General features: G+C 43.7%; 1 protein-coding gene across 7 annotated transcripts in view; it reads right to left on the bottom strand.

The window, feature by feature from the left end:
* ADCY10 (adenylate cyclase 10) overlaps window positions 1-19,701 on the bottom strand; it is a 103,981-nt gene that overhangs the window by 9,339 nt on the left and 74,941 nt on the right. For all 7 annotated transcript variants that reach the window (XM_050768171.1, XM_050768181.1, XM_050768219.1 and 4 more), the window contains 8 exons: window positions 18,167-18,274; window positions 17,174-17,349; window positions 12,741-12,897; window positions 7,867-8,071; window positions 7,692-7,788; window positions 6,225-6,340; window positions 5,241-5,358; window positions 1,565-1,760 (listed from right to left, as the gene is read on the bottom strand). In XM_050768171.1, the coding sequence (XP_050624128.1) occupies window positions 1,565-1,760; window positions 5,241-5,358; window positions 6,225-6,340; window positions 7,692-7,788; window positions 7,867-8,071; window positions 12,741-12,897; window positions 17,174-17,349; window positions 18,167-18,274 (1,173 nt within the window). The remainder of the gene's footprint in view (window positions 1-1,564; window positions 1,761-5,240; window positions 5,359-6,224; window positions 6,341-7,691; window positions 7,789-7,866; window positions 8,072-12,740; window positions 12,898-17,173; window positions 17,350-18,166; window positions 18,275-19,701) is intronic.

The following is a 19,701-nucleotide window of genomic DNA, read 5'->3' as shown; positions in this document are numbered from 1 at the left end:
GTGACTCAAGATCACGCCACTGCACTCCAGCCTGGGTGACAGAGTGACTCCATTTCAGAAAAAAAGAGAAAAACAATTTTTAAAGAAGCCCAAGGGACTTCTATAGATGAACAACAACAACAAAAGAAGAATTGCCTTTCACTTTTCCTCAGAAACCATGCGAGCAAGAAGACAGTGCCATGACCTGTTGACAGGAAAAAAAATCCCTAGAATTCTTTACCCAGTGAAATTATCCTTCAAAATTGAGGACAAAATGAAGACTTCTCAAACTGAAATTGAAGGAAGTTGTTGCTAATAGCCCTGACTTGCAAGAAATGTTAAAGAAATTCTTTAGAGAGAAGGAAAATATATAGTTCAGAAACTTAGATCTACATAAAGAAAGCAAGCATTGAAGAAAGAGTAAGTGGAGGTAAAATAAAAATTTTCCTTTTCTTATTCTAACAGATGACAGTTTGTTCAAAATAACAACAGCAACAATGTGTTCAATTATTCAATTATGTCTGCCTATGTAAATACATCTCCTAAGCAGAGATCCTGGACCAGACCACCCAGGCTTCAGACCCGCCAAACTGTAAGTTAAGAAGTGGGTGTTGTTTTGGGCCTGGCATGGTGGCTCACTGTAATCCCAGCACTTTGGAAGGCTGAGGTGGGTGGATCACTTGAGGTCAAGAGTTCAAGACCAGCCTGGCTAACATGGTGAAACCCCATCTCTACTAAAAATACAAAAATTAGCCAGGCATGGTGGCACGTGCCTGTAATCCCAGCTACTTGGGGGGCTGAGATACGAGAAACCCAGGAGGCAGAGGTTGCAGTGAGTCGAGATTGCGCCACTGTACTCCAGCCTGGGTAACAGAGTGAGGCTCTGTCAAGAAGTGGGTGTTGTTTTAAGCTGTTAATTTGTGGTAATGAGTGACAGAGCAATAGAAAACTAATACACCGGTGCTCCGTGTTTACAAGAACAAGGCAAACACGTCAACCCAACACCAGAGATTTAGCCCTTTATTCTCTTAGGGGGCTTGCCCATGTCAGGCTGTAAACTCTTGGAGTGTTTAATTTGCTCACTCTTGCACCCCAGCACTCTTGTATTAATATGCTTAATACATATTTGAATTGTTAAAATTGTGTGGAATGATTTGTCTACCAGGATGCTTTATCATAGCAATAGCAATAAAATCATACAGAAAAGTTCTATCCAAGAATAATTAGGTCATGCAATCGTATATCTGTAAGATAAAATACCATGCTTCCTTTTAAATCGTGATGTGAAAAATAATTTAATGACAGGAAATTATTCATAATATATTTAATAGCAAATTACAAAATAGAGAAATGTGCATGCACACACACAGAAAAATACTTGACAAGGGGGATCTCAATATACAAAAAGTACTTTAAGTAGTAAGGTTATTTGCAATTTATATTTTCTTTCTTTGGGGAAGTGCCTTCAAAAACTTCTATTTTTATAAACATATGAATTCTATAATGAGAAAATAATTAGCACAGGAAGTAGATAGAGATCCATTTAAGGTGTATTTTATACTGGAAGCTGGAGAATAGGCCTCACCTTGAGTAGCTCCTCCCCACTGGCTTGGGCATTGTCTGACTGTTCTTTGATTTGTTTTTGAAGGTGAAGAATTTGCCCCTCCATGTACCTAGATATTCCGTCATAATAAATAGGTGTCATGGTTCTTCTTGGCAAAAGATTTTTAGCTCTATTGGAAAATATGTAAAAGTTGTCCCATTCCTGAAGTCTGGCATACCTGCATTACCACAAAAGAATAAGAAAAATCAGTATCACCCATGGAATAGGCTGGCTTTCTGAAATGGCTCTCTGGATGTGCAGCTTCCTTTACCTGGGTCTCTGGAAGTGTGTAGTCTCCTGCCTACCCCTGCTTCACTCTCCCTAAAAAAGCAGGAAATTATCTGATACAGAGTAAGGAAATCAGATTTTTTTGATGACTTGAGATGAATAGAATCCTTGGAAACACCCAGGTAATATTAGCCACCATTGAACTGTTTGGCTTTGGTTTTGTTTTGTTTTGAGACAAAGTCTTGCTCTTGTCCCCCAGTCTGGAGTGCAATGGCAGGATCTCGGCTCACTGCAACCTCTACCTCCTGGGTTCAATCGATTCTCCTGCCTCAGCCTCCCGAGTAGCTGGGATTACAGGTGCGTACCACCACGCCCAGCTAATTTTTTGTATTTTAAGTAGAGACGGGGTTTCACCATGTTGGCTAGGCTGGTCTTGAACACCTGACCTCAGGTGATCCACCCACCTTAGCCTCCCAAAGTGCTGGGATTACAGGCTGAGCCACCATGCCCAGCCACTTTGGCTTTTTCAAATAAAAAGTGAGGGAGATCAGACACTTAGAGCTGTAGATTCTGGGGCTTGAAGAAATTGTTGCAATACCAAAGAGAAATGATTTAGGCCAGTACTGCTCAAAATGTGGTCCACAGACTGGCATCATCAGTATCACCTGGGTTTTCATTAATGCAGGTTCTCTGGTTCAGTCCAGGTCTACTGAATCAGACAGGCTCTGGGGGTGTGGCATCTCTGAGTTAACAAGCTCTCCAGGTGATTTTTATGCCCACTAAAGTCTGAGCAGCATTGGCCTAGGACACAGCTGTTTAAAAAACTCTCCTGCTGAAAATCAAAACCACAATGAGATACCACCTCACACCAGTTAGAATGGCAATCATTAAAAAAATCAGGAAACAACAGGTGCTGGAGAGGATGTGGAGAAATAGGTACACTTTTACACTGTTGGTGGGACTGTAAACTAGTTCAACCATTGTGGAAGACAGTGTGGCGATTCCTCATGAATCTAAAACTAGAAATACCATTTGACCCAGCCATCCCATTACTGGGTATATACCCAAAGGATTATAAATCATGCTGCTATAAAGACATATGCACATGTATGTTTATTGCGGCACTATTCACAATAGCAAAGACTTGGAATCAACCCAAATGTCCATCAGTGACAGACTGGATTAAGAAAATGTGGCACATATACACCATGGAATACTATGCAGCCATAAAAAAGGATGAGTTCGTGTCCTTTGTAGGGACATGGATGCAGCTGGAAACCATCATTCTCAGCAAACTATTGCAAGAAGAGAAAACCAAACACCACATGTTCTCACTCATAGGTGGGAATTGAACAACAAGATCACTTGGACACAGGAAGGGGAACATCACACACCAGGGCCTATTGTGGGGAGGGGGGAGGGATAGCATTAGGAGATATACCTAATGTAAATGACGAGTTAATGGGTGCAGCACACCAGCATGGCACATGTATACATATGTAAGAAACCTGCACGTTGTGCACATGTACCCTAGAACTTAAAGTATAATAAAAAAAAAAAAAAAGAAAAAAGAAAAAAGAAACTCTCCTGCTGAGACAGACAAGAAAAATAAATTTGGATGATTTTTGGACTTTAGATTTCTTAACCTTTAACTCACATTGGTAAGTTATTAGATTTTGAACTTTAATTGGCAAGAGTAATTAATTTTTGGATTTTAATTTTTCCCCATTAATTTTTTTTTTTTCTTTTTTTTTCTGAGGTGGAGTTTCACTCTTGTTGCCCAGGCTGGAGTGCAATGGCACGATCTCGGCTCACCGCAACCTCCGCCTCCCAGGTTCAAGCAATTCTCCTGCCTCAGCCTCCCTAGTAGCTGGGATTATAGGCATGTGCCACCAGGCCCAGCTAATTTTGTATTTTTAGTAGAGACGAGGTTTCTCCATGTTGGTCAGGCCAGTCTTGAACTCCCGACCTCAGGTGATCCACCTGCCTCGGCCTCCCAAAGTGCTGTGGTTACAGGCGTGAGCCACTGCGCCCAGCCTCCCATTAATTTTATAAGAGGGGATTTCTGGCCAGGTGCAGTGGCCCATGCCTGTAATCCCAGCATTTGGGGAGGCTGAGGTAGACGGATCACCTGAGCCCAAGAGTTGGAGACCAGCCTGGGCAACATCACGAAATCCCATCTCTACAAAAAATTAAAATTAGCCAGGTGTGGTGGATGTGCCTGCAGCTCCAGCTACTCAGGAAGCTGAGGTGTTTGGATCACTTGAGCCTGGGAAGGTGAGGCTGCAGTGATCCGTGACTGCACCACAGCACTCCAACCTGGGTGACATAGCAAGACTGTCTCAGAAAGAAGGAAGGGGAGGATTTCTATTCAAATTTGGAGCTGTTCAAGCTTGTGGCATTTTATATAGGAATGTCTTCATATTGTCATTTAGTCTCATCACAAACCTCTGATAGACCATATGGTTGCATATAATTTAATTAAGATAGGAAATAAAATAACGGGGTGATTTTCAGTCTTGGGGATAGTCATGGAAATAATTTAATGAATGTTTTGTTCTGACCCATTTTAGAACCCTGGCGTTCATCTCCTTTCTAAAGGGTATGACCGTAATAGCTACATGCTTAACTGAGTTAAAAACGTAATAGGTTAAAGTGATTAAGCCTTATGCTTAATGAGTTAATGGGGTGTGAGGAGAATGCCTCTTCCTCACTCCTGAAATTTCCCTCCATGTGAGGGGCCTCTATTTGGTGCAAAGCACCAGAACTCTTTCCCTGCTTCATTTGCCCCTTCAATGATAAGGAGAGATCTTGCTGGTGATTTGGGAGAGGAATTGGGCAAGTATAACTCCGTCTGTGTCTCTCTCTGTCTTGAGAGCCAGTGAAGCCAACAGGGAGTGTGATCTCTTTGCTACAAGAGGCCTGCCTCCATGTGAGTAGACCTACAGTTTTCCAGAACTGCCTGCTGCTGAGTTGGTTAAGTCTAATTCCAGGGCTCGATATTATGAAGCCCACTTTCATGAAGATATAAGCCATGTCTTCCAACATTGGCTTTATCAATCCATGTGATTAGATATGGGCAGATGCTGGGGTGGGCAAGTGGTACTATTCATTAGTCTTCCTCAAACCCCAGCACCCCTCCGAAGAAAGCAGTCTTTTCTTATTTATCCCTGTATCACCACAACATGATATGTTTGCAATAAATGTTTATTGCATGGAATGTAATTGAGACAACTTTACTTTTCTGTTCTTGGCCAAGGGGGATGAACTAATTGATCCCTAACATGTCTCTCAGTGTAAATATCCTCTGACACCTTTAAGCTGTCTCAGGTATAAATTATGAATACTTTCTAAAAGATTTTTGAAGAACTCTTCCTTGGGATTCAACATTTTCACTTTGGGAATTTAGTGATACGCCACACATTGTTACCAGATAGCTACAGAAGAATAAAGTCCCAGGAGGAATCCACTCTGGAACTTGAGGATTCTGTTGTCTTCGTATTGGTATACAAATTCCAAACATTCTTCAAATGTTCTATAAACAAAACCTAAGAGAGAGGAGTGGGTGAGAGTTGTTGGTAGGTGTGGGTGATCATCTTTCTAGCCTAATCGCTCTCAGTTGAATTGCCCACTGCAGGGAGAGTAGCCTCTGATTATTGTATGAATCCAAAGCGTCCCGTGGATTGCAACAACCTCATGACTGGATCGCCGTGCGTTTGCTGAGTCCGAGCTATTGGGGAGTGTTATGGATATATACTGCAGTTCCACAGTACGGACCAGGCAGGTGTGGGGCTTAAACTAATCCTTCCTGGCCTTAATGCAGTCTAGGACTTCTCTGTCTCCCCACACATGCTTCCTTTGTTGGTGGCAATGTCTGCATCCCCTTTCAAGATCATGTGTGGGGAAAGCAATTCCCAGATTGGTTCCTGTGGTTTAGTGTGTACACTTCAAGTGACCTACTTGGTGTCACTTGAAAGTTATCAGGAAAGAACTTATTTTCCAAATCACCAATAGCTACCAGCCTGGAACTCTCACCTCAAGCAATCTAGTCCTTCATTCTAAAGCATGAAGTCTCTAAGTACATCCTGCTAAAAGTTAAAAACCCCTAGTAAGAGGCACATAGTAAGACAGTCAGCCACTATCACTTAGGTGCAAATTGATCTGACAGTTCAACTGGCAGCTCATATCCATCAGGTTCCTTCAGACTTAATTCTCCTTGTTGCCGTGCCTTTACAGTTTCGGCACCTGCTAGACAGTGCTTCAGCTCACACCACCAGCCTCTCTCCATCCCTGCCCTGTAAGTCCACCCAGCCAGAAACCTAATGGTCCCAAAGCCCCAACCTGAGAGCTGCCACACCACACCAGCACAGGTGCCACACCCCCAAGTTCTTTTACATTCCAAACCCACACTTACCAGAATAAAGCAGGATGTCCAAGCAGATAAAATAGAAAAATGCCTTGCTTAAGACGTGTTCCTGTGTTTCAGAAAGCTCCCACAGCCGCCCCAGCACCTGGATCAATTGTGGGTATCTATAGAAAAGAAAAGGTAGTGGCCATTAAAAAGCAGTGGATATTGTAATCCCAGCACTTTGGGAGGCTGAAGCATGTGGATCATGAGGTCAGGAGTTTGAGACCAGCCTGGCCAACATGGTGAAACCTTGTCTTTACTAAAAATACAAAAATTAGCTGGGCACGGTGGCAGGCGTCTGTAATCCCAGCTACTTGGGAGGCTGAGGCAGGAGAATCGCTTGAAACCGGAAGGCAGAGGTTGCAGTGAGCCAATATCATACCACTGCACTCCAGCCTGGGCAAAAGAGCGAAACTCCGTCTCGGGGGGGAAAAAAAAAAAGCGGTGGATATAATGGACTTTGGGGACGGGGGGGAGGGGAGGAGGGAAGTGAGAAGTGAGGGATAAAAGACTGCATATTGGGTATGCGTACACTGCTCAGGTGACAGGTGCACTAAAATCTCAGAATTCACCTCCATAAAATTCATCTATGTAACCGAAAACCATTTGTACCCCCAAAGCCATTGAATGAAAAAAGCAGTAGATAGGATGAAGTTCAGTAAAGTCCCTTCCTGGTCTATTCTTGGTCCTTCTCAGTAATTTGGAAGCAAATATACCTCTTAAACAGACTTCAAACACACCCCTACCCAGGACTAAAACCTCAATCTCAAATTGGCTCTTTTTTCAAACTGTTCTTTCCTGGGTCCTCTATATCAGGGTGACCAGAGTCAGAACAAATTGACCTTGGCCTCTAGTCCTGGTTGCTATTCTCTGGCCATTTGCCTCCCTGGAAGACCTTTCCCTTTGTCCCCACCTGATAGTAGTGGAGGCCCGATTCCCACAGCTGGGATGACTGTCTGACTACCCTCTGATCACTGGCCGGAGCAACCAGATTAGAGATGATGCATGGCAAAGAATTCTGTTTAAAAAAAAAAAAAAAAAAAAAAAAAAGACAAGGCCTGGAGCAGTGGCTCATGCCTGTAATCCCAGCACTTTGGGAGGCTGAGATGACTTGAGGTCAGGAGTTCAAGACTAGCCTGGCCAACAGGGTGAAACCACCTCTCTACTAAAAAATACAAAAATGATCTGGGTGTGGTGGCACGTGCCTATAATCCCAGCTATGTGGGAGATTGAGGCAGGAGACTTGCTTAAACCCAGAAGGCAGAGGTTGCAGCGAGCCGAGATCGCACTACTGCACTCCAGCCTGGGAGACAGAGCAAGACTCTGTCTGAAAAAAGAAAAAAGGACGACAATTATCAGTTACATCAAACTCTACTCCCTTCCCCACCCTACAACCAGGCTAAAGTTGAACCCAGAATATTCAATAATATGGCCTCCTCCCCCTAATTTTGGAAAATGCTTTAAGGTAAATACCTGCTATTCAGAAGGAGACATCTGCTAAGTCTGCAGAGGGATAGATAGTGTTGGTTGGTATTCTGGAGCAGTGCCCACATCTGAAGGGCTCGGGAGCCTGGGAAGAAAACAATTCCAGTATACTGTGGGGCATTCCTTGTATCCTCATGTCCCATCTTGCCCAGCCAGCCCTTACCTAACTCAATGGCCAAGTCCAGGTGTCCCATTATGAACTTGTTGAAGACCAGTGTCTCGGCCACGTATGCCACGATTTCAATGCCCTCGCCTTTCAGGGGGAGGTTGAAGATCTGCTCCATGGCCATGACTTCATATTTGAACCACACACCTTGGTAACCAGCCAGGTGGTGGTATAGCGAATAGTCTAGGTAAGCCTTAATGATCTGAAATGGCAGAGTGGAGGAAGACTGAGGTAGAATGCAAAGCAGAAAGCTCAGGAACATCACTCAATGTCTGCCAGTAAACGTTTGTTTATTAAGCTTGGGAATAGAGCTGGACATTTGGCCAAAGCCATGGGCTTAGATACAGAAATCATATTGGGTTTCTGCTACCTGTTTATTGAGTCATTCAGGATAAGCTTGATGTCCCCTTGCCCATGTAGTCCTTAAATGAAATAGAAACATTTTAATTTCTATGAAAAATAAAAGCAATAGCTTACATATTAGATGTATAATTGCAGAGCAAAAAGTCTGCAAGGATACACTCCAAAGTGTAAACAATTGTTACCTATTTGTTGGGGGTGGGAGGAGAGATTTTACTTTATGCACCTCTGTGGTGTTTGTTATAACAAGCATGTATAACTTTTGTAATTTAACAAAAAAGAAAGAAAGGTTGGTTTGGTTTGTTTGGATTTTTTTTTTTTTTAAATAAGGACTAGTTGTTTTTTTTTTGTTTTGTTTTGTTTTTTTTTGAGATGGAGTCTGGCTCTGTCACCCAGGCTGGGGTGCAGTGGCCAGATCTCAGCTCACTGCAAGCTCCGCCTCCTGGGTTTATGCCATTCTCCTGCCTCAGCCTCCCGAGTAGCTGGAACTACAGGCGCCCGCCACCTCGCCCAGCTAGTTTTTTGTATTTTTTAGTAGAGACGAGGTTTCACCGTGTTAGCCAGGATGGTCTCGATCTCCTGAATTCGTGATCCGCCCATCTTGGCCTCCCAAAGTGCTGGGATTACAGGCTTGAGCCACCGCGCCCGGCCAAGGACTAGTTTTAAACCTAATTTGGAGGTCAGGTGCAGTGGCTCACATCTATAATCCCAGCACTTCAGGAGGCTGAGGCAGGAGGATTGCTTGAGCTCAGGAGTTCCAGATGAGCCTGGGCACAAAGCGAGACCCTGTTTCAACAACAACAAAAACTAGCCAGGCATGGTGGCACATGCCTGTAGTCCTACCTACTCAGGAGGCTGAGACGGGAGGTCACTTGAGCACAGGAGTTTGAGCCCAGCCTGGGCAATATAGTGAGACTCGATCTCTACAAAAGATTTAAAAAAAAAAAAAAAAAGCCAGCATGATGACACAAGCCTGTAATCCTAGCTACTCAGGAAGCTGAGGTGTTTGGGAGGATCACTTGAGCAGGGGAGGTTGAGGCTGCAGTGAGCCATGATCATGCCACTGCACTCCAGCCTGGGTGACTGAGTGAGACCCTTCTCAAAAACAAACAAACAAATAAATCTAATTTGGAGATTTAAGAGAAACTGGTGAGAGAATAGTGAGGAGAAAAGAGTTCCTTCTAAAGAAGCAGTTTTATTATATATACAAAAACAAAAGAATACACATAAACTACTTTGCAAAATACAAACAGGAAAAATATAGTATCTCTAGTGGTGGGAGTATTGGGGTAGGGGAAGTATTTTAGAGTAGAGGCTTTTTTCTTGGAATTCCTCAGATGGGACAAAATAAGCAGCCTACAAATTCTGTGTTATAGGCAGGTCCCTGGATACTTAAACCATAGTCAGTCTTAGAGAATTCCTTTCTTCCTGGTTTGGAACATGCTCCAGAAAATGCTACCAGAAGGTAAGGATAGCCAGAAATGGTGGTGGGGGAGAGAGAATTGTTGGGTATGAGAAATCCAAGGCTGTAATAAAGGACAGCCTTGGATTTGGACCATGAGAATGGAAGCCCAACTGCTTCACTTTACAGAGCAAATATAAAGCTCCGTGTTTCTGCAGCTTGCCAGTGGTCACACTGCAGATAGGCGGAGTCCTGGAAACCACCCTCTGGCTCTCCGTCTGGGTCTTTCCATTCTCCTATGCTGAGTCCCTCACCTGCTTTTGAGCACTGAGGCGAGTGCTTCTCTGCTTTCAATCCCAGTCACCTTGACGACAAATGTCTTGGTTCACATTCCAACCTGACTTTTAATTTTCCCCACCCCAACTCTACCAGAGTTCTTAGGATATAGCTCCAAGTGTGAAGAAGTATTTCGGTCAATATAAATTGCTTGAGCAACTGCAACTGTTCTAGAAACTTAGGATATGAACAAGACAGCTGAAGAGGTCCTTATTTCGTGGGATTTACACACTGGTAAGGGAGAGAGACAAAGAACCAATGCAGGAGCAAACAAGAAATTGTCAAATGGTAATAATACCTATTAAAACAGAGTGACAAGTTAGAAAGTGAATGGGTGGCCATGACCCATTCCCTCCAGGCAGAGGGAACATCCAGTGACAGATGGGATTAAATTTCTGGTTTGAGGAACCAAAAGAGGACCAATATGGCTGGGCTTGTGGCTCCTTCATGGCCTACGGAGCTAGAATAGGATGGGAAATAGGCAGGGGTCAATCTTGATGGGCTTTATAAATACTTCTGTATTCTAGAAGAGCCAGCCTAAGTTCACCAAAAGGAACTAATGTAGAGGACAGACTCCAGGTTAGGAATCTAAGCTCCTCCATTTTCGGTGCTACTTGACCCCTTCCCTTAATTCTTGACAATGAATGACTCCAGGAGGAAGAAACCCAGACTTAATGTACTTTCATAAAGGAGCAAGGTCACTCTCATTAGATGAGTTCGATTTAGCTTAATAATTTCTTGATCATGTCTCCTGATATCTTCTTCATCCAGTCAAAGGCTTCCTTGGTTATGACCTAGACTAGTGGTTCTCCCAATTCATCCTGGGAGCTCTAGGGATCCCTGACACCTTTTCAGAGAACACATGAGGTCAAAGCTAGTTCCATAATATCCAGGCATTAAAATTTTTATTTTTATTTTTATTTTTAAAGTCTCGCTCTTGTCATCCAGGCTGGAGTGCAATGGCACGATCTTGGCTCACTGCAACCTCCGCCTCCTGGGTTCAAGCAATTCTCCTGCCTCGGCCTCCCGAGTAGCTGGGATTACAGGCACCCACCACCACACTCGGCTAATTTTTGTATTTTTAGTAGAAATGGGGTTCACCATGTTGGCCAGGCTAGTCTTGAACTCCTGACCTCACGTGATCCGCCCACCTCAGCCTCCCAAAGTGCTGGGATTACAGGCGTGAGCCACCGTGCCCGGCTAATATCCAGACATTATTTGTGACAGGAAAAATAGTGAAAGACCTTGTAATAGGCAAAAATACAAACTTAATGGGGGTCCTACCTAGCTTCCTAATCAAAGTCATCTCTATTTTTCTTTGGACTATCTTACAACTACGTTGCAGAAAACTGATAATAATATAAGTGATATAATTTGTTTTTCATAGAAATGTAAATATTCAGTGGAATACAAGCAATTACTACACCATTACTAGGTAAGTTTTGTATCCATTGGTAAATTGTATTCTCCTTGGAACCACTTGGTTCCAATCTTACTAATTTTGATTGAGTCAACTCAGTGAGTTAAATAAAATCTTTGATGTGTACTTTCCATATTTGTTATGACTTATAATTCTATATTTTTAGAAAAGAATTACCCTTTAACATTTCTCTCTCACCCTCATTCTCTCATGAATATATACTGGAGTCTTTCAGAGGCAACATTTGTGATATTGCAACAGTGAAAGCGAAGCAGATGTGAGAATCTAGTTGTCTTCTATGAAGCCAGACATTAAAATATTGGCAAAACTTTAATACAATGCCACATTTCCCATTTTTTGTTTGGGGAACACAGTTTTAAAAAATGAAAATGAGGCCGGGCGCGGTGGCTCAAGCCTGTAATCCCAGCACTTTGGGAGGCCGAGACGGACGGATCACGAGGTCAGGAGATCGAGACCATCCTGGCAAACACAGTGAAACCCCCGTCTCTACTAAAAAATACAAAAAACTAGCTGGGCGAGATGGCGGGCGCCTGTAGTCCCAGCTACTCGGGAGGCTGAGGCAGGAGAATGGCGTAAACCCCGGAGGCAGAGCTTGCAGTGAGCTGAGATCCGGCCACTGCACTCTAGCCCGGGCGACAGAGCGAGACTCCGTCTCAAAAAAAAAAAAAAAAAAAAAAAAAAAAAAATGGTAATTATGTTAATATGTAATAAGCTTATCTTTATTTTAAAATAATATTGTAGGCCAGGTGCAGTGCTTCATGCCTATAATCCCAGCACTTTGGAAGGCCAGTGTGAGTGGATCACTTGAGGCCAAGAGTTCAAGACCAGCCTGGCCAACATGGTGAAACCCCGTCTCTAGTAAAAATACAAAAATTAGCTGGGTGTGGTGCCGCGCGCCTGTAGTCCCAGCTACTCAGGAGGCTGAGGCAAGAGACTCTCTTGAAACCGGGAAGTGGAGTTGCAGTGAGCCGAGATCGTGCCACTGCACTCCAGCCTGGGTGACACAGCGAGATACCATCTCAAGAAAAACAGCAAAAAATAATAATAATAATAATAATAATTTCGAATTTTCTTGGGTTTTGTTTCTTATATGATATTAATAGATTCAACCCATATAAATAAAAGCTATTTGGGATCTTCAGTAATTTTTAAGAGTGTGAAGTGATCTTGGAGCCAAAGTGTTTGAGAACTGCTGGCCTTGTCAAAACAAGCCAGTCAGAAAGCCTTCTATTATTATATCCTCAGAATTTTGAATCCTAATTGGCTTTCACTAGGCTTTTCTTCCCAAATGAAATTCAGAAACTTAAAGGAGCAGCTACAAAAACCCCCTACCTGGAAATGATTTTGAGTTTCCAGTGCAGTATTCATTTGCATCATAACTGCCAGCTGGGCATAATACTTCCAGTGAAAAAAATAACTGTAGCTATAGATGCGCCACAGCAAGGAGAGGCAGACAGTTTGCCGGTAAAGTTGTGCCAGCCTCTTCTTCCTATTGGATAAAGTCAACACAAATGGAACATAAGAGGTATCATTATTACCATGCTTTAGGGGAACACAGGTACACAGCGTCCTTACTATGGGCCTGGGAATCAAAACTGACTTGAATTTGAGGCCTGTCTCCATGACTGACAAACAAGCACATTAATTTTTATGGAGCACATTTTCTCCATTGTGAAATGGGAATCATAATACCTACTTTATAATGATTAAGATAATTTATGTAAAGTGTCTGTCCTGTGTCGGGTAATTGCTAAATGAAGCTATTTAAAAAGCCCATTGGTATTATTCATCACATTTGATTCTGATGACAATCCTGTAACAAAAGAGTGGAATAACTGACTCCATTTTACATATGAGGAAGGTGAGACTCAGGTTAAGTAATTAAGGCAAAGACACACAGCTGGAATGTGGTGGTGCCAGGATTCAAACTCCATCTACCTCCAGCCCAAAAGCCCAGTGTATTATTTTCTCCATTGCACACTGCTTTCAGGAACTAGTTCTCAGCTCAACACAGGTGGGTGTCAGGCCTCTGAGCCCAAGCCAAGCCATCGCATCCTCTGTGACTTGCAGGTATACGCCCAGATGGCCTGAAGTAACTGAAGAATCACAAAAAAGTGCAAATGCCCTGCCTCGCCTTAACTGATGACATTCCACCACAAAAGAAGTGAAAATGGCCGGTCCTTGCCTTAACTGATGACACTACCTGGTGAAAGTCCTTTTCCTGGCTCATCCTGCCTCAAAAAGCTCCCCCACTGAGCACCTTGTGTCTCCCACTCCTGCCCGCCAGAGAACAACCCCCCTTTGACTGTAATTTTCCTTTACCTACCCGAATCCTATAAAACGGCCCCACCCTTATCTCCCTTCGCTGACTCTCTTTTTGGACTCAGCCCGCCTGCACCCAGGTGATTAAAAAGCTTTATTGCTCACACAAAGCCTGTTTGGTGGTCTCTTCACATGGATGCACATGACAGTGGGAAAGGAAAACAAAAACTCAGGATCCCAATTCACTATGCCAAAAGGAAAAAATTAAGCTGAAAGCTGAGTCATGCAAGAAGTCGCCTTTCCTTTTGTTCGTTAGCAGACAGCTCCAGATAAAAAGTTAAGTACTTGCACAGGCAGCTACTCTGTGTCCGCCTTATCCTGCTTTAGGTGCCTATTTACTGAGTGTGAGACAATACATAATTGACTATTCCCCTGGCTGCTCCTTTTCTCTTGCAACATGTGGATTATCATGCCCTCCCTCATTTTCCTCCAGCCCACTTTTTCCCTTTAAATACTGCAGTCTCAAACAAGGACTGTTTCTGTGGTTTTGTGTTTTTTTTCTTCTGGGCATGTCCTTAACTTTGGCAAAATAAACTTACAAATTGATTGAGACCTGTCTCGGGTACTTCCCGCCCCCCCCCCCCCCCCCCCCCACTGGCCAGAGCCTCCAGTATGATGCTGAATAGAAATAGTAATAATGGGCATTCTTTTTTTTATTTCTTTTTTATTATATAAGTTCTAGGGTACATGTGCACAACGTGCAGGTTTCTTACGTATGTATACATGTGCCATGTTGGTGTGCTGCACCCATTAACTCGTCATTTACATTAGGTATATCTCCTAATGCTATCCCTTCCCCCTCCCCTCAGGTACTTTTTAGTTTACAAAAAAAAAAAAAGAGGATTTTTGTTTTGTTTCGTTTTGAGATAGAGTCTCGCTCTGTTGTCCAGGTTGGAGTGCAGTGGCGTGATCCCAGCTTACTGCAACCTCTGCTTCCCAGGTTCAAGTGATTTTCTTGCCTCAACTTCCCTAGTAAGTAGTTGGGATTACAGGCACATGCCACCAGGCCTGGCTAACTCTTCTGTGTTTTCAGTAGAGATGGGGTTTCGCCATGTTGGCCAGGCTGGTCCTGAACCCCTGACCTCAGGTGATCTGCCTGCCTCAGCCTCCCAAAGTGCTGGGACAGCAAGCATGAGCCACTGCGCCCAGCCAAAAAATGAGTATTGTTACCAATTGCATTTGTGAAAGGAAAATATCTTGGCCCCCAAAATCACTAGGGAAAACTCAAGCTGGAAACTGCTTAGGGCAAACCTGCCTCCCGTTCTATTCAAAGTCACTCCTCCGCTCACTGAGAGAGATGCATATCTGATTTGCCTCCTTTGGAAAGGCTAATCGGAAACTCATAAGAATGCAACCATTTGTGTCTCACCTATCTGTGACCTGGAAGCTCCCTCCCGACTTCCTGCCTTTGCTTCAAGTTGTCCCGCCTTTGCAGATCGAACCAATGTATGTTGGTTCTTACATATGTTGATTGATGTCTCATGTCTCCCTAAATGTATAAAACCAAGCTGTGCCCTGACCACCTTGGGCACATGTTGTTAGGACCTCCTGAGGTTGTGTCCCAGGCGTGTCCTCAACCCTGGCAAAATAAGCTTTCTAAATTATGATGTGGAAATGATTTTCTTTTTTAAAGGTTCTAAGGAAACATGGACAGGGTAAAATCTCTCTCTCTGTTTTTTTTTTTTTTTTTTGAGATGGAGTCTCGCTCTGTCTCACAGGCTGGAGTGCAGTGGCGCGATCTCGGCTCACTGCAACCTCTACCTCCCTGGTTCGAGCAATGCCCCTGCCTCAGCCTCCCAAATAGCTGGAATTACAGGTGCACGCCATCACGCCCGGCTAATTTATTTTTTAGTAGAGACAGGTTTCACCATGTTGACCAGACTGGTCTCAAACTCCTGACCTCAGGCAATCCGACCACCTCAGCCTCCCTAAGTGTTAGTATTACAGGCGTGAGCCACAACACCTAGCCCAGGGTAAAATCTCGTATAGGGCATTCATGAGGGTCATGGACACTCTGACATTAAATGTTGTTCCATGTTATACTCATTTTTGAGATGAGAACCTTTTGACCTGCGGATACTTTAAGCCGACAACTCCTCAGTTTTTTCTTCTTCAACACTTTTCTACCTTTTCCCTTTGTGCAGGTACTTCTTACTCCTTTTATAAAATGTGAAATGTGTGAATTACCTGTTTTAGCAGATGAATATACAGGATGCCCAGTTAAATTTGAGTTTTAAAACTAATAATTTTTATGGAACGCATATGTCCTAAATATTTCATATGATAGATGTATACTAAAAAAAGTATTCACTGTTTATCTGAAATTCAAACTGAGGCATCCTGCAGCCCTATGTGTAATGCAAAGACCACTGCCTTCTCAGAGAGATCTCTGCTGAACACCTCCCACCCCTTCCTCCTGGGGTTTCCAGGAACAGCCAGGTAGTCCCAGGAGCCCACCTCCAGCGTGCACAGGAACTCAGCTCCATTACGTTTCCTTTTCACCTCAGGATTCCCTACATTTACAGGAACACGTTTGGAAGCTGGGGAAGGCAGTTTTTGATGGGGTTGCAAAAGAGTTGTGGTAACTTGCTTATAGGAATAGATGTTTGTATCTTAGGCAGAACCTATAGTAATATAGCTGCTGAGCCCTCCCAAGATGGAAGAGGTGTCTTCTGTTAGCTCTCCAGGTACCCAACAAGGTGGCATCTCCTTTGGTATGAATTGCTAGATAGGTGGAATATTTTTGAATAATTCAAGCATACACACAGCAAACAAGAGTATAATGAGCGAAATGCGCTCAACACCTGCCTTCAACAACTAGCAACATGCTTATTTCATCGACCTCTCCACTCACTATTTCTCCCCACCCACTATTATTATAGTTATCCTATAGGTAGAATTTATATATATTGAAATGCCCAAATCTTAACAGTACAATTTTGACCAACAGCTACCCCCATGTAACCCACGTTGCTGTTGAGATTCACAGATGGGTGGGAGTTTTGTCCTTTGGCAAACGTCTTCAGGGCTTGCTATTTTTCTTTTGGGGGGCAAAACCCAGTGTCTTAGCATCTAATGGAAGAGGGCTTGTGACTGAGGTCCCAGGAGCGGTGGTGCAGGTTCCATCCAATGAGAACACGGATCGCCACGTGGGTTAAAGGGCTAGATGAGTTGGGAGGGACCCTAGAACTCACCTTACAATGAGGTCCCTTATGTTTGTGTCATCAAGATTCCCTTTTGCAAAAACTGCCCTTAAAGTACTTTGTGGCAACCCTGGTCTGGAAGCACCTCCCACACTCGCCCCCTCCCCAGTGAATGGTCAGAGACAGACAGAAGTCCTTGTGCCCCCCGGAGGCCAGGCTTTGGGGGCTGACTTGGATTATGTGTAGGGCTCTAAGGGGAGTGAGACTAAACAGTCTGCTCACCCCAGCTCATTCCCTTACCCTGGAGGTGGGCTGTCTTGGGCCTGCTGATTCACATAATGAAAGTGTCTGTTTTTCTCGATACGGATATGGAGAAACAAGGAGATTAAGTTGTAAGGAAAGATTCGGTTGAGGAGCTTCAGTGCCTTCCTGAGCATTTTCTTGGCAAGCGCTATCTGGCCCATATTGAAACAGACCTACAGGGAGGTGGGAGGAAAGACAGGAAAAGAGGAAAAGCGATTATTCTAACTTAATCAGTAGGTCCCCACAATCCATATTTTGGGGATTGTTATCAAAAAGGTAATTTATGGACCAGAAACGAAATCTTCCTGTGCCTGGCATAATAGAAAATGTCTATTGGATATATGCATGAAGCATGGTTGAATGACTAGGATTTAGCATCTTAGTTGTGCATTGTCTACCCCGGGACAATGTTTACCCATTCGGGTCCATTTTTAGAGACTGTAACAAAAATATTTCATAAAGGTATCAACCTGGGCCGGGTACAGTGGCTCACGCCTATAATCCCAGCACTTTGGGAGGTCACAGCAGGTGGATCACTTGAGGTCAGGAGTTTGAGACCAGCCTAGCCAACATGGTGAAACCCCATCTTTACTAAAATACAAAAATTAGTTGGGCGTGGTGGCACATGCACATGCCTGTAATCCCAGCTACTCTGGAGGCTGAGGCAGGAGAATCACTTGAACCCAGGAGGCGGAAGCTGCAGAGAGCCGAGATTGTGCCACTGTATTCCAGGCTGGGCAACAGAGCAAGACTCCCTCTCAAAAAAAAAAAAAAAAAAAAAAGAGATGTCAACCTGGAAGACAGGGAAGATCTTGCTGGTAAGCCATGGTGAGGAGGCTGGAGCCCAGGAATTTGAGTTTCTAGAGTCTTGGCTAGAAGTCTGTGGCAAGAGATGGGAGGAGGGTATAAAAAGTATAGGGATGACTTCTACTTCTATGGAAAGGCCTAAGATATATAACAGATTAATTCAAGTCTTTAATGGTTTCTTACCTCACCTTTGAGGCTGTAAAAGGTGGCAGACTCAAATGTCTGGCTCCAAGATTTGTCCTTCTCAAGAGTTTTTAGCAACTTCTCTCCTTCATTTAAATACATATATGCCTGTAACCAGCCCAAGGAGTAGAAATGTGTTGATTTAGCAGGGATTGAGCCCACAGAAGGGCCATTGCCCCAGACTCTACTGAAGGAAGAGATGCAGGAGCCATTTCAGTGACCACCTCCACTTCCATCCCCAGCTCCACTGATTAAAATGGGCTTCCAAATTCCAGACAGGAGCTGATGGGTAAAGATCTCACCTTCATGCTTACGTTTGTCTGCTGGATCACTCCATCAAGACAATGAATCTGGAAATCGCCTTTCCTCATGCTATCATCTAGGTTGCCTTACCTGAAGTTTCCCTCAAACCAATTTCTTCCTCTCAGTAAATCTATCCCCAGCCTCCCTATTTCTAACCACACACCCACCTCCCTTGACCAGCATCCCCACATCTGTGAGAAGCTGGTCTTCACCTTTGAAATGAATTATGAATCACCCCCATTTCCTTTGCCAGGGCCATTTTGGGAGGTGGATGAGGAAGGTAAGTCCCTGCACAACTCTCATCACTTCATCTTCACCTCCTAACATCATTAGGCAAATCTTAGCACATGTGCACATCAAGGTAAGATCAGACTTGAAGAACAAAGTAAGGTGAGGCAATATCTCCCAGTCTCATGCATCTTGTTGGGTATGTGTGGGAGGCAAAAAAAAAAAAAAAGAGGGAGACAAGATGAGTTGGCCACCAGCCCCAGTCCCACCGGAATTTCTTTGATGGGAGAGGGGGTACAAATGGCACATTCTGGGACCTTGCACTGGGGCTCTGCTTCTAATCATTGTCTTCCTGATCACTGTGCACTCCTTATCGAATGAAACGGGTATGCATAGGTTTTAGAAAGTTGGCCCCCAGGGCGACCTAAGCCTCCTCCTCCTGGGACTCATTGGCTACATCCCCATCATCACCCCGAATATGTGCATGAAATATGCAGGAGACTTTCCTTCTTAACATAAATGCTTTCAAGGACAGGAACTTAGTGACATTTTTAATAGTTTAATTTTAGAATTTTATATAAATCTAAGGTAGGAGGGTTGATTAGGCTGCTGTGACCAGTAGCAACTGTAAATTGTGGAAGGTCTATGAAGCTCTTCCTGAAGCTGGCTGAAGTCAGATGAAGCAAGGGCCCAGGAAGACATTTCCTCAAGTGAGTTCATGGAAGGTTAGCCCAGCCAGCTGCTCCATGAAAAGAGATCTAAGAGCAAATAAGTTTGAGAAACACAGTATACTTCAGCCTAGCCTGGCCTTTACCCTTCTGTGTCCTCTGAACAGATTTATATGTATCTCAGTATATCAAAGGCCCTGAAGTATCTAAAGGAATCTATTTATCTGTATTCAGCTCAGTGATTTCCAACTTACTTAACAATGAATTCTGTTTATTTCATTATGTGTATCAAATCCCCTCATTTCTAGGGGCATATTGTCCTGGAACCTTATTTAT

Source organism: Macaca thibetana, chromosome 1 (genome assembly GCF_024542745.1).
Source record: "Macaca thibetana thibetana isolate TM-01 chromosome 1, ASM2454274v1, whole genome shotgun sequence".
Classification (NCBI taxonomy): domain Eukaryota; kingdom Metazoa; phylum Chordata; class Mammalia; order Primates; family Cercopithecidae; genus Macaca; species Macaca thibetana.
The sequence above is the reverse complement of the archived record's forward strand: the minus strand, read 5'-3'. Positions and strand labels throughout refer to the sequence as shown.